This window comes from Seriola aureovittata, chromosome 13 (assembly GCF_021018895.1).
Source record: "Seriola aureovittata isolate HTS-2021-v1 ecotype China chromosome 13, ASM2101889v1, whole genome shotgun sequence".
NCBI classification, from domain to species: Eukaryota; Metazoa; Chordata; class Actinopteri; order Carangiformes; family Carangidae; genus Seriola; species Seriola aureovittata.
Genome location: NC_079376.1, coordinates 17332666 through 17349306, shown reverse-complemented (window position 1 = coordinate 17349306; position 16641 = coordinate 17332666). Strand labels below are relative to the sequence as shown.

At 40.3% G+C, this 16641-nt stretch overlaps 2 protein-coding genes and 1 non-coding gene across 5 annotated transcripts in view; all 3 read left to right on the top strand.

Annotated features, from left to right (window-relative positions):
- Window positions 1–2821: 2821 nt before the first annotated feature.
- On the top strand, window positions 2822–6903 carry cln8 (CLN8 transmembrane ER and ERGIC protein). Its single transcript, XM_056394372.1, has 3 exons — window positions 2822–2918; window positions 3359–3994; window positions 4418–6903. Exons 2-3 carry the CDS (start codon window positions 3455–3457, stop codon window positions 4742–4744), a joined length of 867 nt encoding a protein of 288 aa, XP_056250347.1. The 5' UTR covers window positions 2822–2918; window positions 3359–3454; the 3' UTR covers window positions 4745–6903.
- A 504-nt stretch (window positions 6904–7407) lies between these two features.
- The window catches only part of arhgef10 (Rho guanine nucleotide exchange factor (GEF) 10), a 49457-nt gene continuing 40223 nt past the window's right edge, over window positions 7408–16641 (top strand). For all 3 annotated transcript variants that reach the window (XM_056393031.1, XM_056393032.1, XM_056393029.1), the window contains exons 1-2: window positions 7408–7602; window positions 14761–14870. In XM_056393031.1, coding sequence (XP_056249006.1) covers window positions 14834–14870 — 37 coding nt within the window. In that variant the 5' untranslated portion in view covers window positions 7408–7602; window positions 14761–14833. The remainder of the gene's footprint in view (window positions 7603–14760; window positions 14871–16641) is intronic.
- On the top strand, window positions 14970–15043 carry trnai-aau (transfer RNA isoleucine (anticodon AAU)). Its single transcript has one exon. It is a non-coding gene; the product is annotated as a tRNA-Ile (tRNA).

Sequence of the window (16641 nt, the reverse complement as noted above, 5' to 3'; positions counted from 1 at the left end):
GGATGAATATAATTCCAAATATTCATTATTTGTAAAGAAATATATATAGATATATAAATATATAATATATGCTTCATTGAAACATAACTATTTTCTGCTCTTGCTCATGTTTTGTTTTCATTTTTACTTTGTTATAGTTATTTTATACGCTGATATGATGGCATGCGAAATACTGATTCTGAATGTAGGTTTATTTATTTTGTCAAAAACTGATGACACTGTCCCACTGATGTACATTTGTTATGTATTTATTTAAGTCGATCACATATGCATTTCTCAATGTGTGTTATTTCAGTGCAAGTTAACGTATCACTTGTTTTTTTTTTGTATTATTTAAGTAGTTTGCAACAACATATGCATTTTCCTCTGTTCTTTCCTAGCTGAGCTATTGAAAGATTTTGCCTCTTTGAGTAGTTTGATCATTGCTGCGGTCATCCGGTGTAAATAATTCTGCAATTAAATTTTTGGAGAAAAAGTTTGGAAATGTTTGTCTGTGTGGTTGCTTTGAAAAATGTTAGTAAATTACTCTCTGCTACTGTGGCAATTATAGTAAGATATGAATATCAGTAAAATGTTATGAGTTGATTTAAAATCCCTTAAAGGTTTAATTCCATATTGTTAGACACCAAACTACATTATATCCACTAAAGAAGGGGGTAAAAAAAAAACAACCGCTATTCAATGCTTCTCCTAACAACAACTGTATTCCCAGTGGAAGGATTTTATCTCACAGGAGGAAGGCTCAAAGAATTTATCAAACTGTTCTTGACATTTCATGCATTTTATATCTGTATGCAGTCTGCTAACCAAAATAGCAATGAGATAAAGATGAAGGGAAGCTTTGAATCATCTGTCAGAGAAATTGAAATTACTTGTCACTGTTCCTGGTTAAGTGAGTCAGGGAGGTCATATATGTTATTCCTCAATATATGCTGTTATTTTTTTCCATAGCTACCAAGTATGAGTCAACTCACCTTTTTGAGTAATTCAATTGAACAGACCAAAATAATGACTTTACAATCCACCTCCCATAATATAATGTTCTGGTCCAATTGCTGAAGAGCATCTTTTCGGTTCACAACACAATAGAATGATTAATATCCAACATGGTGTTTGTCTGAGACATTTTGTATTGGAAAGCTGGTTGTGACCAGTATTGCATAGTGTTGCTACAGATTATATGTGCATTCTGTTGTAATGGTAATCTGATTCAGGCCCGTGACAAAATAACAACAGTGCTATATTTAGGTTAGTTGTCAAATAACATTGCCTAATTTTAATGTTGATTTCTTTATCTGAAATATAGACACTTAATACTTATGTTTCTGCAGGTTGTAGGGATGTCTGCAAGAATATGATTATTGCAACAATATATCAGGATTGTACTTTCAAATTTCAAAATCCAGATCATCAGTCTGAAGGCGTTTTCAGTTATTCTGACAGATGAAACATCCTCTAACTCTGAAGTTTGGCAGAGATATGGATAGGAATAATGAAACACCATGCACTAATAAAAATGATAAAGGTGTAAGTTGTAGGAAAAGTAGAAGCTGTCAGAATACTGAGAGTTACAAGCTCCCAAAGGATTTAATTACTGCAACATTTTGAACTTCAAGGTCAGGCGAATAAAATGGTGTGATTTGCCCCACTCAACAAAACTAGCAAGAGAATCAGGAAGATGTCAATACTTTAATTGCAAGTTGATTAAAATATGCTACTGTAAACCTTTTCCTTCAATTTAATATTAGATTGGTTTTATATGAAAAAATCAGTCATTCAACAGCCATTCATTAACTTTAGTGTCAAGATATTTCCATTAAAAAGGTTACACTGTAGAACCCATGTGCAGAACTCAACTTAAACCCTGGGCCCTCTCTCTCACAATCTCAAATATATGTGGCAAAGTCGCCCCCTGTTGGACAAAGAAAGAAATTCATGCATTGTTCAAATAACAGTTGTTGCAGCTGAATTTCTTTGCATACTTTTCTTCCTTTACTGCCAAATCAAGATTTAATTTGACTTCAATATTTGATTGTTTACATTGCTGTAATTATTGTGACATGATATATCTAAATGTAGTGCATAAAAGGCAGCTGCTAACTCTCTGTCTTTTATTTTAACCTGTTTACCATTAGTTCAAGAAGTTTCATCAGTTCTGACTTGTGAAGTTCCCACCTCACCGGGGAGTGATGTCTTCAAAGGTTTGACAGGGTCCTAACAGATATTCAATGACTATAAAGATTGGGAAATCTTATCAACATATAACCCTGTTGTTGTGGGATGTCATGTGCTTTCATCACATAAACAAGTAAACACTGTCTCATCACAATGGGGCGAGACCCTTTGTGTGTGGAGCCTACATGTTGTCCTTGTGTCTCTGTGGCTTTCCTCTAACAGTGCGGAGATATGTATTGTTTATTTGGTGGCGTCAATGTGTTTTATCACTATGGCAATCTGCCCAGGGTGCACATTGTTTCTTGCCCAGTGCATTTGAGGGTACGCTACACAATTTCCCGTGACATAATTGTCTGAAGTTTTTTGATTGTTTGTTTTTAATAACACTGCTTTCATGTTATTTTTCTCCATGTAACGACATATAATTTATATCTGCAACTTGTAGATGAATACACGTCCTGTTCATGTGGTTTGTTTGTTTGTTTGTTACGTAGCGTTATAGACAGAATAAAACCATAAAACCAAACCAGACTTTTGGCATTTAGATGATAAGTCAAGAGACAACCAGTAGGATTCTGGCTCTCAGCGGCGTTCACCAATGAGATGTCCGGAAGTTCAGAAGAGGCGTGACTTCCTGTTTGCAGGTCACATGACCAAATTGAAGTCGTATGATGTGAATTGTTCTGTTGTAGCTTCCAGTGGCTGTATCGTCATACTGTGTTCAGTGGAAACTCGTCCGTACGGTGAGTGTTACAAGCAAGTCGTAATTATTGCCTCTTCTTGGTATCTTCTTAACTTGAGTCGGTCGCAGCCACATTTGGGTGTGTTTTTCTGCTAATTCTACCACACAGTTGTTTATGTTGAAACTTGAATGACTCATCGTGTTTTTGAAAGGACTTGATGTAAAAGTTCGGCTTAAATGGGTAAAACGATATTTATTATTTATTTATTAGGTGTAGAACTGGTTGTGTTTCGTTTCTGAGTTACTACAAAAAATCCGGGGTACATAAAAGCTACCCAACTTTTGTAAAGTCATTTTTAAGTCAAACAGCGAATTAAACACATCGTTTAATGGAGCTTGGGCTCATTTGTTAAAGCGAAAGTAATGTATTACTATATATTATTTGTGTTATATGATTTGCTGTCTGTATTTTCTTCATAAGCTTGAACAATTGTTTTGCAGGTGACCCACACACACCATGTACGTGCCAGCCCCTGCCCACAGTCCCACCTGCAGCTGAGCCTCCCCTGAGCTTGAGCTTCACCTCCCTCCATCACCATGGATCCTGACCAGCAAACCAGCCCTCTTCCCCGTCCCAGTGCAGAATACTTCCAATGGGACTATCGCCTCAGACTTATTGGCCTAGGATTTGGCTTCTATGTAGCAACATTCCTCCTCTCTCACCTCCTGTCTCTGGCTCTGTCACGCACCTACAACTCCCTACCTGCTAAGGAGAAAGTTTTCTGGAACATTGCAGCCAGTCGGGCGGCATTTGGAATCCAAAGTACTGTAGCCGGTCTCCGGGCCCTGACTGAGGACTCTGAGTTAACCAGAGACAGAGTGAGAGGCCAAGAAGACTGGTCATGGTTTAATGTCCTCACAGCCACAGGTTTCTTTGTGTTTGAGAATGTAGCGCTTCACACCTCCAATGTGGTATTTTGGTCATTTGACCTCCCACTGGCGACACACCATTTCTTTGCCCTGTCGGGATATGCAGGGGCAGTGGTGTGGGATTCCCTGGGCCACTTCCTGCCGATGGTTACACTGCTGCTGGAGATGAGCACACCATTTACCTGTATATCCTGGATGTTACTGAAGGTAGGTAATAAAACTGTCATCACTTTGCTCCATAGAGGAGCTTATCTTACTTATCACAATACAGAGTAAATGCAGCACTGCCACTGCTGGTTGATTATCTTTTTGTCACAGTTTGTGGTCAACAAATGATCAGAAGTTCCACCAGTTTTCAGTTCCTCTTAGGTCTTGTGTATCATATGACCAAATGAAGTTTGGCTTTCTTAGAAAGAGGAAGTTCTATAAAAAGGACTGAGTCTATACCTGAACTTTCTCTGTTCCTCCCCAGAAATTTGACTTGAGTACACATAAGTTACAGACATGTAGGCTACATAAAAAGAGGTTTTGGTATAAAAAGGAGCTTTGTTAAAAGTAATAAAATGCTACCATGTCTCATGATGCTTCTCTCAGTAATTAACCATCTCTGTGTTTCGTTCAACCCAACAGGCCGGCTGGGCACGCACCCTGTTCTGGAGAGCCAACCAGTGGGTGATGATCCACATGTTCCACTGTCGCATGGTGCTCACCTACTACATGTGGTGGGTAACCTTGACCAACTGGGGGGAGATCAGCACCCATGTGGCCCTCCCCCAACGCCTGCTGTTCTTCTCTGGCCTCGGTCTGCTCACTGTTATCATCAACCCCATCTGGACGCACAGGAAGACCATGCAGCTGCTCAACCCTGTAGACTGGAACTTTGGCAACAAGCCGGCTCCCCTAAACGGTGCCGCGGAGGACCGTTCAAAGATTCTTGCCAAACTTCATGCCAGCTGAGGAGTACCAAGGAGGTCAATTCTCATCTGACTGATATCATAATTTTTTTAACCTGTTTTTCTTTCATAATGGAGGTGTGAGGTGACTTTTGGTGTGGTGATAGTGAGACGGATATTCTTAAGATTTAGGACTCTTAAGTCCCTGGTCTGGTACCACATAGATACATTTTGCTACACTGCCTTCCATCAGGTTTTACTTTCAGGCAGTTTCCATGTAGTTTTTCTTTTTGATCATCTTAAGGAAAGAGTATTTATTTTCCATCTGATTAGCTCTTCATAGGTAGGTGTGGTTGTGTAAAGCGTGTGGGGCCCTGCTTGTTTGTGTGGCCTTCACAACACTGTGTTGTGAAATGTCCACTATAACAGTCATGTGATTGGCTATTTATTGACACGAGGAAAAATATGTGAGAGAGAGGATCTTGCCAGAGCCATTCAGTAGCACAAACTTACAAATTAAAATTTACAAAGAAAAATCAGCTTATAAAGTTAATAGTTTTGACTTTTTTATATTAAATTGGAAAGAAAATAACACAATATGTAAAAGAAATGTAAGCTTTTGAAGCTACTGTACATCTGTAGTATTTCAAGATTTACATCCTGTCTTGATGGAGGAGGTATTGTACTGTATATCTCTTTGTTTGCCCACAGTTGCTTCTGGTTTATTGCTGTTAATAGTGAAGGCCAGTTGTTCTGTCAGGTAAATGACGACTAGTAGCAACATGTTCTGCGCTTGGGGATACAACATGCGGAAGACAGGAGAGGTTATACTCATTCTCAGTAGTCACCAAACCACTCTAGTAAAGTCATGTCAAGAATTTGGCCTTTGTCATCTGTAGCACTGGTGCTTTTTCAACAGACAGTTATTTAGCACTGATTGGGCAGCGTGGACTGGAAAACTGAGTTACAGTTAAATAATTAGGTTCTGAAGGTTGGTTACTGGAACTATTATGTACAAAATGGATAATTGCATCAGTCAAATCATGATTCACATCCATGAATCCTCTCTCAGCAGAGAGGGAACTGTTTATTGTGGTCATGAAAGAGAAGGCGGTTAATTGAATTTTCTTTTCTGGTGGACGAAAGCTCAGGACTTTACTCCACAAAGCCTCTGCTGTCCAAAATGAAGATGTAATGTGACAAAACTGAAGCAGTATTAATACAGACTAACCAAGCATCAGTTTCATCATGCTTGTTTTTGGTGTTATGAGTGAAAGTAATTTAAACTAGAGATGTTTTAATAAAGTAGGTGTTTCTTTCTACTGAAGCTTCTTCAGTATTTCAAAAAGATTTTGGTTTTGTGTTTTTCCACACAATGGCTTCATTGTACATGAAGTCTTGGCCTTGAGTATTTGGTTTGTCTGTTGTCATTTATCTGGCACAGGAACTGTTCAGTCAGTTGTCACTGCAAATTCTGCAAACTTTCAGATCCTCAGTGTGCTGGCTGAAACATCATTGCTACTGTAGCTCATGTCTAAGTATGCAAGTAAGCTCTAGATTTTTAGACATTTCAGTTTTTATTTTTTCTTATTTTGTCTGCATTTCTAAACTTGAACAGCTGGATCTACACAGATAATGAAATCTGTTAATAGCATTTTAAAATATTTTCATCAGTTCCGTTATAAAGTAGATAATTAATTTTTCTTTTATTGTATATGTGATGTTATTTTTATTTAAGGTAAACACAAGAAACTTGTGCTACAGAAAATGGACCAGACTCAGTGAATAGCTCCCTAAGCTTAACATGTCCTATGATAACTATTAATTTTAGCTATACTGACTAATGAGCAGTGATAACTAACATGTCTTTGGGGTCATCAGGTGGGAACCTCCTTTCACCAGTGTTTCGTCTAGTTGGTCCCACCAACTAGACTAATATATATACTGCAAAAATGACTAACATCAAGCTGTCATATTTACACTTTGCATTAATTTGTTATAATGGCATAAAAATACTGTACTGTAACATAATGGGATGGTTTGGGGGATTATCTATTAATTCTGTGCTGTTAAACATCATGTTTCTATCAGGAAATGCATTAATTAGAGTTACTTTGAGTTGCATATTAAAATGTTTACTCACATACAATGTTGTCCGTTTTAAGGTTGTGCTATAGAGACTGTGCCTGTAGGTGGCAGCATGGGAATAATTATCTCATCAGATATGTTGTATGTTTCGTCGTTTTTGGCGTAACCATACATCCTTGAGTTTGACACATTTTTTCACTGTAAGGTTTATTGTCTTCAAAGTATCACCACAGACTGGCATATTTTACTAAGCTGGTAGATGTTTTTCAAGATCAAATCAATAACATTTACAAAAAAACAAGCAATACATGAAAAAAAATGAGTGTGGTTTTCCCCCAAAACTCAAAGTGTTGGGGAAAGACGCGCCGTTTTATATTCAATCCTAGTTTGAAACAGGGGTGTGGGGTGGGATGTGTAAATTTATGTGAACACAAGACTCACAGATTGCGACAAAACTTTAATGCAACATCATCTCCGGACAGCTGTTTCGGGGGGAGCCACCTCACACGTCACGTGGGCAGCTCGGAACTCCACTGTGCGATCCCGCAGGAGAAGACGTTGGAAGCTTGATTGGTGTTCCGTACAGCCAATCAGAGTCTCCCCAAGTCTACCCGCCGGCCAATCAGCGACTAGGAGGAGGGTAAAGCGTTTTCATGGATGGAGTCAGCTTGCATCGAAGAGTCTGAAGTTAAAAGAGGGACACTGGGCAAACGCTGGATGTGTTTTGATGTATTTTTAAAGTCGTGTCGAAGTCAAAAATGAACCACGTTTAACACTTGTACAGTGTTACAGCAGAAGGATAACGTCATTCTTTTGGGGAAAAGTCATACAATGGTGAGTTGAGGACATTTTTTTTACGTGTCTGTCAAAGTTTTAAACAGCCCTAACTTAACTGTTCTGCCATCTGTTTTTTTTCTCAGGTGGGCTTCAGCGTAAAGGCAATTATTTATTAACCCCAAGAGAAATGTTTCTTTTGTGTATCATAGTGATTTAACGTGTATTTTGTTTTTAAAACTGTGTATTGGGAGATGGCTATAACGTGGCGCCCTAGCTACACTGCCAAGTTTGCAACACTCTCAACTACCTGCTATGACAAAGACAGTCACTCATTTTGTCCACACAGTTATGTTAATTAACGCGTCCTAATCTCGGAATTAACTGTTTTAAGACCAAAACTAAACTTTTCTTTTTTGTTTAACATGTTAACTCAACAGGACACTAGCATATTTCCTCAGGGTTCGACTCTGTCATTAACATTTTTGATACATGTCTCTGTTTTGAGCACAACCTCAAACTTTTCTTCAACCCCCTGCCCCTCTTCAAGGATGCAGTTGCAGGTGCAAGATAGCCTTTTGCCATTTATAATAGTGATTTAAAAGCATGTCAAGTTGCCATCTTGATAATAACCATGACTTCATTCATACACAACTTAGATATAGAAAATATAAGAACTTTATTACTAACATAAAATCATTAATGAGTGGGGAAGTCTCCCTGAGCTGGAGCAGTCAACCCAGCTACAAATTCAAGTAGTCATGCATAGCATTCCTCAGTGAAAGGGCTGCACAGCTTCAGTCAACTGGAAGATTAGTCTAAACAGGTAGTAAAACCATAATTTAATTAAACTATTTCCTTCAGTAGGTGCCCCTCTGCACAAAAAACAGCCAAGTGCTTCCAGGAATCTTTAAAGCTTAGCAAAGCCCCCAAAGGATGGTTTAAATACAAAGAGTGCTTTGATCTTCATTTGTATTGTCTGGTGTCATGCATGTCCAGTTTACTCAGCCAATACATGGATGAGTTAGAACATTCAGGGGGTCACACACACACAGACACATGCAAGTACACAAAAGTCTCCAATGGTAATTTGTTTAGCAAATAACCAGGGTGGCCTGGCTGCAAATACAGATCCTTAACACCTCGACCCACTGTAATAACACCTAGGGAAGGCTGTTAAAGGAGCACAAGGCAATTCTTTCCTCACTCAAATTTACTGCTTTCTAATGTAAGAACTCAGGTGAGACATGTAGACACACAGAGCTCTTTATGTGTGACACTTTCTCCTCATCAAACCACAACTGCTTTGACTGTGAATGTTTTCGTAGACCTCTTAGGAAAAAACTGTTGATGTTTTGAGGAAAGGAATGTTGGCAATCAATGTTAACGCTATTTGCCATGTCTGTAATGTAGATGCCTTGGGAGACAGTATGTTAGCATCCTATCATTCCTTTATTCATCAACATGAAAACGTGGTATAGCCTGGGACTGCAGTATCTTCCTCTGTCATGGTTATAGTCAACACAGATGTAGTTTAGTGGAGAAATGCCAGGGATTGCTAATTGCTAAAGTAATTGTGACCAGCCAGTGACTCTTCTTTGCCAGTAGCGGCTCATGGAAATGTCTTCTGTTTACCATGACTAAGCTTGGGGTTCCAGAGTACACAGTGGTTGAGCAGAGGAGCATACCATTCATTTTTAGAAAGGCAGTAATGGATTCACTGTCCACCCACGACCCCTGCAATGATCCACTGAGATAATCCATGTATTTGTAACATAGTTCAGCAACAGCTGGGAAAAAAAACACTGCTCTAATCTGCAGGTGGATGTGAGAAATTGCTCACATACCACACACTTGTTTAGCAGCTGGGAACATGTGTCTGATAAATTTGGAGCTAGAATTGACCTGGGAACATCACTTAAGTTGTATATGGTAGGCATTATAGATCCCGCAATCACCAAGATGTCTGATCCCTCTGTTCCATTGCCCTTGTTAGTGCCATGCTCTGTGAATTGAGCGATATTCTTAGCAGCCAAGGAAAATCGTAGGTCATTGGCAATCTTGGCTTCAGACAGTGGCTCAACACTTTGAAGTCAGTGCATTGACCGGTACACTGACGATTAAATTGCAGTTTCCTGCGCTCATTTATTGTAATCTGAATGAGCTGCTCTATTCATATTAAAATGCCTTCAGAGCTTAATTCCAGCCAGTCAACAAAAGCTCTTTGGAGCAGCCACTTATCCACTGCTCACCAGACACTATATAGTGCTCTTCTGTTGACATGCTTGGCTCTCAAAGCTCATTGGGTGGGTGGAGACCAGTGACAGCCAAGACTGCGACCGCCTCTGTTTTCAAATGGACACCACATTAGAAATATTATGCAGCCCTGATCTTTAATTTTGTCCAGTGATGCCCAATCCAGGAGGGCCATATCAGTATTTTGTCTCTTTAACTGAAAACAGAATCTGCCTCCAAGTTAAGGTCAATATAAGAAATTAACCATTACGATTGTAATGAAAAAATGTCATACAGCTGTTATAGTAGGAATCTTCCTAGGCGTATAATGGGGTAATTTAACGCTGTGTGATGCATCGTAATGTTCACACTACATACTGTAATGTGATGGATGACACCATGCAGTAATGGGCAATTGTGGTAACTCAGCATTGACCACATTTAGTTTATAAACGTGGCTTCAGTGCTTGCAGCTGACATGCAATTCCCTCACGTGTCCAATAGCTCATACGTCTCACATCAGATAAAAACCACTGCAGATCAGCCGGCCCGCTTATTGAAGTGTATTTTTCTACGATCCACACCCATTAGGCCTGTAATTATAATTGGTAGCTGACAGGGAATACCAGAATCATCCTCTGGTTGGGTTATTCAGTGTGTTGAGGGTAGGTTATATTACACTGAGTGGGGGATTGAATGGAGGCGTAAACTCTCTGCCATGCATGAGAAAACTTTTGCCTCTACAGGAACAAAAGGAGATGTAATTATATGGAAGATTGTTTGCTTATCTGTGATTTATTATGTGTCTATGAATATGTTTTAAATTTGTCCTTTGCTGATCGCAACAGCAGTTTCAACAAGTCAGGGCTCTCACTTTTTAAAGTCAGCTATCTTGTGCCTGTATCGAAGCTTCTCCACCCCTTTTGAGGTCAGGGTGGGTGGTGAAGTGTGGTGCGTTGTCAAGACTGCTTGGCCCAGATACTGATATTTTGCGAATGTTGATCCAGTATGAGCTACAGAGCTTTTGAGTTGAGATTCAGGATACAGGCTGTCACTATGTTGTTCACAATACAACTAAACTAAAAACAGTGGGTGTTAAGGTTGGTTAGCTCAGTTGCTCAGAGTGTTTTTTTTTTAGTAATGCCATGAGAGTTTGATGGAGGTTCGATATCTGTATGGGCCACAGATCCTTTTAGCCAATGGTCTACAGCACCTATGAGAATCCGATAACAGTACAAGCAATATATTAATATGTAATAGTGGGACCTCATCAGTGCAAGTTCTTTGTAGCAATAGAGACTAAGACTAGAATGCGGTACCTTTTTTCCTTTTTAGTATGCTGCAGGGCACTGTCCTGTCCTCCCCTGAACCTCCCCACAAATACATCACAGTGCTTTGCTAAGCCTGTCCGTCCACTCTTTGTAGGCCTGGGATCTGTTGTTTTCGGTCGAGGCCTGATTACTGTAAGCCTGGTAGAAGGAGAAGATTAGGACACACTGCTCAATAAAACAGCCAGCCAAAGAACTGCAAAGCCAAAGACAGACACTCACAGCAGACTACAAGTCTGTCTCTCTCAACTCCCTCTCCTCCAGGCTTTTGTTTATGACTTTCAGTCCGTGCGTGGAATGCCACTTGTCATTAAGTGTGGTGCAGAAAACGAAAGAATCAAAACCCCTTACCAACCAGGCTGTTTGACGTAGAATAGCTCTCAGCAACACACACAATTAATTTTCAACAGATCTCCGGTTGTCATAAGTAATGGCTAATTGTTTTGTTTTTTTGTAGTTTTTTTTCCAGGTTGGAAACTATAGGGAAAGTATAAGATATCTGTGATGTAAACTATGGACAAATGTATAAATATGTTCTGTCTGTTTTGTGATTCTGTCTCCGTAATTCCCATCATTCCTTGATTTTTTTTCTCTTTAGATGACGTCATTTATCCATATCATGAATTTAGAGAAATGTGATGTTGCTGGAGCATACATGCTCTCAACCTATCCTCGATTTAAAAAGTTTAAATAAACTATTAAATAAACTATAATAAACTAATACCCCCTTTTGCAGTCTGAAATGGGGGAGGAATCCCTGTGAAATCTAGTGAATGTAGAGTTAATGTACAATAGTATCTGTCTCAGGTACCTCTAAGTTAACATTTAAAGTGCCATTCCACAGACGGCTGTAGAATTGTATTTATGACTAAACATAGGTGGCAATTTATCCTCCACAACGTAGATTATGTTGACAATTTTTATCGTACGTACATATTGTCAACATGTTTTTTGATCCTTGTCGTTGTCTGTTCTTTCACACAGGTTATTAGGATAACACATTGTGAACAAATTGTCTGCATTACACCAGCAGGCCAGATGACTGTTTTCCTGTCTGCAAAGCACAGCTCAGCCTTCCCAACATGTAATGACATGCTCAGCTGAGTCTGTCATCAACTATACGGCTGATTTTACATCTCTGGTCTTCCGCTCTGTCCTCAATCATTGCTCTCAGATTAGACTGGAATACAGTACCTTTTTATTAAATACTGAGCAGATTAACAGAGATTGTTATTGCATACTGAGGAATGTTTTCCTGCCTCTCTGTGAGGGTTCACAGACTACACATACTAACCTGCTTTTGTTGCACAATGTATCAATATACAACGATGCAGTATACAAAGGCTGCTGACGGATGCTAGAGATGTAGGATTTAGTTGAGATGGTCATCTCCATGGGGTGAGCCAGGTGCTTGTGTTGTGCACACCACACTTGATGTCACACCACACCACAGGTCATGCAGGATGTAATTTGCAGAAAGGGGCATTTAGTTTTCTCCCAAGAAGCAGGTAAAAAGACGAAAATCAGACTAATTATAGGAGAGAAGAGGATTGGAGGAATTTGCTAACTGGTTTCAAAGCAGAAGTGAGAAAGGCTGTCTTTCCTTCTCGACTGATGTGTGACAGGGCAATCAAATGCTGAGCCAGCTCCTCTAGAAGACAATAAATGTCATCGTGTTGGCTTGATGCACACTTTTAACAGACAATGTGGTTTCTCTCCTTTGTGCCTCAGCTTCAAGAGAGCACACCTGAATATTTGGCTTCTTTTCCCCTCCCTTCCTTCCTTTTTCCTGCTGCCCTAGACCTTGAACAGTGCATTTGAAGGGAGAGATGAGTCACTCTTCAAAGCTCCTGTCAGGGCAGGGCTGTTAGTTCTGACTTCAAAATGTGTCAGTCAGTTTACAACCATGTTTCAGACTTGTACATAACTTTTCTCAGGCTGTGCAATATATAACCTAAAGACAGCCTCATCGTCAGTCATACTATTTAACATTGTAGCTGCTTTTGGTCGTCTCCTCTCTATTGTGTTGGCTATTTCTCCTCAGGCTATGCATACTCTACCTGCCTCTGTTAGTGCTAGCATTATCTGTCAGTCGCACTGTATTCAGCAGACACTGGCCCTGTGTGCTCACATCCACTGTTCTGGCCTTGTGCCCTGTGAATAGGGTGGAGGACAAAGAAGCAGAGGATTTCACATTATTTGTAGACAAAACAAGCTTTGAGAATCAGAATGAGTTATCTTTTGGATCTTGTTTGCTGCAATACTGTGGTGTGCGTTTGTCTTAGTCAGAAGTAGACTGTTGTAAACTTATGTTGTGGTTTGGATTCAACTGTAGAGGCCCATTGCATGGGTAGAATATGGGACATACATACCACTACAATGGCTGCTTTATGCTACAGCATGATGTCATGACTTAGTCATCTGTTTTTGTGGATACTAACAAGCTGAAGAAGTCTGGAAGTAGAGCAACTTTTTTTTCTAGAGGAGGCCTTTGACAGAAACTGTCACCTCTGGATACGAATTGTACATCATCAAACAAAGGCTGTGCTGCTGAGGAATGCAATGTCTCTCATGCCCATGCAGGTCCAAAGGTCTCTCCTGCCTCAGCATGCTAATGACATTTCCCTGGGCCAAAATGTGTGGTTGCTGTTAAGTCAAAATGTCACATTGACCTCTGCACCTTAAATGCTAATACATACTGTGATTTAATTTCAAATAATGTTAAAAGCCAAATCTAATAGCAGAATCTTTGTACCTGGGTTAACCTACGGACATGATAATAATCCTTGGGTTTTAGTTTACATTGAACTATTTTTCACAGCCTGTGGGATAATGTAACCTTTTCGAAAATCAAGCAAGAGAATACATTTTTCCTGTGTTTGAACAAAAAACACTTCAAAGTGAAAGAAGTAGTGTTTCCCTTCAGCTGTGTTTACTGTCCGATCTACATTTGTGATCTACACTCTTATCTTGAAGAAAGTGTGTAAATTTCTAATATAACTACTTCTGGGAAACCAATCGATTTAAGATCTCTAGTAAATATGTACATTTTGATAAAGGCTGAGCTGAGTAAACTGATGAAGGGATGTATGTAGCCTTAATCACCACAATAAGCAAGAGTTGAAATCTGAACATAAACCTGCTTTGAATAACTTTGTTTTAACCAGAGAAACCCATGCTGCTCTTGTTTTCATAATAGTTACTCCACAGGGTATGGCCTATCCATTATAATGGTGGCCAAGCTCCTTTATACCCATGACATGACTCACGCCCACAATTTGCAAATGAGAATGTTGTGTACACTTAAACACGTGGTAGTGTCAACAGCCCCCAGGAACGCTATAAGAGCTTCTTTTGTTTTCATTCATTTGTCTGAATTAGTTGTGGTTCAGATTCTGCTGTTGACACAAAAGGTACCAGACCGTGACCACAACACAGCCATGCTCCTCTGGTGATGAACTGCTGCTGTGATTAAGTAATGTGGAATAACAAGTGTGGTTGGGCTTTCGGAGACTGAGTGGTTTACATAGGCCGGCCCAGAAATGCCAAACTCATGATGTATGGAAACATTCTTCAGAGCTTAATTAATTTGGAAATAATGTGTGTATCAACCCACCTATTTTGCCATTTTATGACGTTTGTCTTTTTCCTTTAGGAATGTGTGTCAGCGTAGTTGATCCCCTGCATGCAGTGGTCTGAAGAGCTTGTGCCGGAGAGGAGCAGCAAGCATGGATGTGGAAGACTTTCCTCCCCCACCTCCTGAAAGTAAAGTCAACAAAGCTCTGTCACTCACACAGCTATGCACTTTGCTTTAACTTCACAGAGTAACTTGAGAAATATGGATGAAGGAAGGGGGTCACCATGGGCCGGTTAGCTCAGTTGGTTAGAGCGTGGTGCTAATAACGCCAAGGTCGCGGGTTCGATCCCCGTACGGGCCACAGCTTTTGAGTTGAGATCTGGGGAATTGAATGAAGTGATTATAGACATAAAGTGGGACCACAACAAATTAGCATTAAACATTGAATATACTAGTCTAAAGACAGAAGTGCAGTTGAATTTCAAAACATTGATGCAGAGCTGAGGGGAGATTTTGAGATGCTATATGGCTCAACTCCAGACAACATTCTCGTCATGTTTCGTGTTTTCGTTTTTTATTGAGAGTTTAATCATTATAATAGTGTCATCTGCTAGCTTCTGTAGGTCATCTTGGTCAGATCACTTCCTGGAGGGGTTGCTGAAGCTGGACAGTATGAGTAAACAACACGGATTCCTCTTCTCCACTCCTCCGCCACTGTGGAGTATGTGGGTGGAGGAGCAAGGGAGTAAGGAGGGTAAAATGTGCTGCGCTGCTGTGAATACCAGACAATGTGCCTCAGTATTATGCTGAATACTGCTGCAGCAGCACACACGCACATCCACACACAAAAAAACGCACTCACACAGCCTCCGGGGATAGACACGGGCCAGAGAAATGCTTCGTCTCCAGCTGGCCAGTCACTTGCTTTGTTGCCAGGGCGATGCTGGAGCGGATCGTAACCCAGTGACTCATTTGAGCAGACCATTATGAAGCAGTGTGGAGATAAGCCCACCGAACAGAATCCATATTGTGGTTATGAATTGACAATGGGAACCTCAGCTAGGCTATGGTTGTGTGTCAGTGTGCACATTCATACACTTGTATATATATTCCTCCATGAGCTTGTAGTTTGCGTTCTCACAAGAATAGAAAGATATTTTATTCCCAGTTCAGGGCTGGCCCTGAACAATATGATTGTAGTTTAGAAGGACAAGACAATCCTCATATGAGTGGTTATGCATGTTTGTGTGTGTGCACACGTGTGGTTACACTGTAAGGTCAGCATCCAGGACAGTCTCTGTAATTAAGCTGCTGGCATGCATTCCCACACAGCCAACTGTCAATGGCCTTATGTACACATAGTTGCAGATGTACTATTGAAGGGCTAGTTGTGATTAACCATCTGGCCAAATCCAATCAAATCAAGTCCTACTCTGTTCTGGCACAGTCAAGTGTTCTGCATTGACACCACAGAGAGGGGATCTGAGTGCATATCAAGTATTGGCATATGACATAAACCCCACAGTCCTGGAGTACCACAGGCTGTTAGTCAGCTAGCTGTGACTTATCTCTGCGGCCCACACCATTCATTACTACACAGATTGAAAAAGACTGATAGCATCTCTGTTTCTAGGTTTGCTCTTTACACGTCTCGTTTCCTTCACCTTTAGTCACGGGCGCAGATGGACATGAGGTCAAAATGTTGACCTGGAACGTTAGTAACAGACCGTTTCCTCACACACTGAGTACAGGGTGGAACAGCTACCTGTCAACGCCTGGGGGAATTGTACTGGTGATTTAGAGCTGTGTATGTTGCTGTGAGGAACTTCAAAGTTATTGGGTCTTGCTACAGGGAGTTTCTTGATTTACTTGGTCACTATCAGTGGACCACTCAGGCCTGGAGGCAGAACACAGCATGTTACAACAGTGACTATGGCTCATTTGATGGTAATGGTGTGT

Bases quoted from the DNA above. Each gene is read 5' to 3' on its own strand.
- cln8 (XM_056394372.1), top strand. From the start codon at position 3,455: ATGGATCCTGACCAGCAAACCAGCCCTCTTCCCCGTCCCAGTGCAGAA. The intron at 3,995-4,417 runs GTAGGTAATAAA...TCAACCCAACAG, and splicing joins TATCCTGGATGTTACTGAAG to GCCGGCTGGGCACGCACCCT.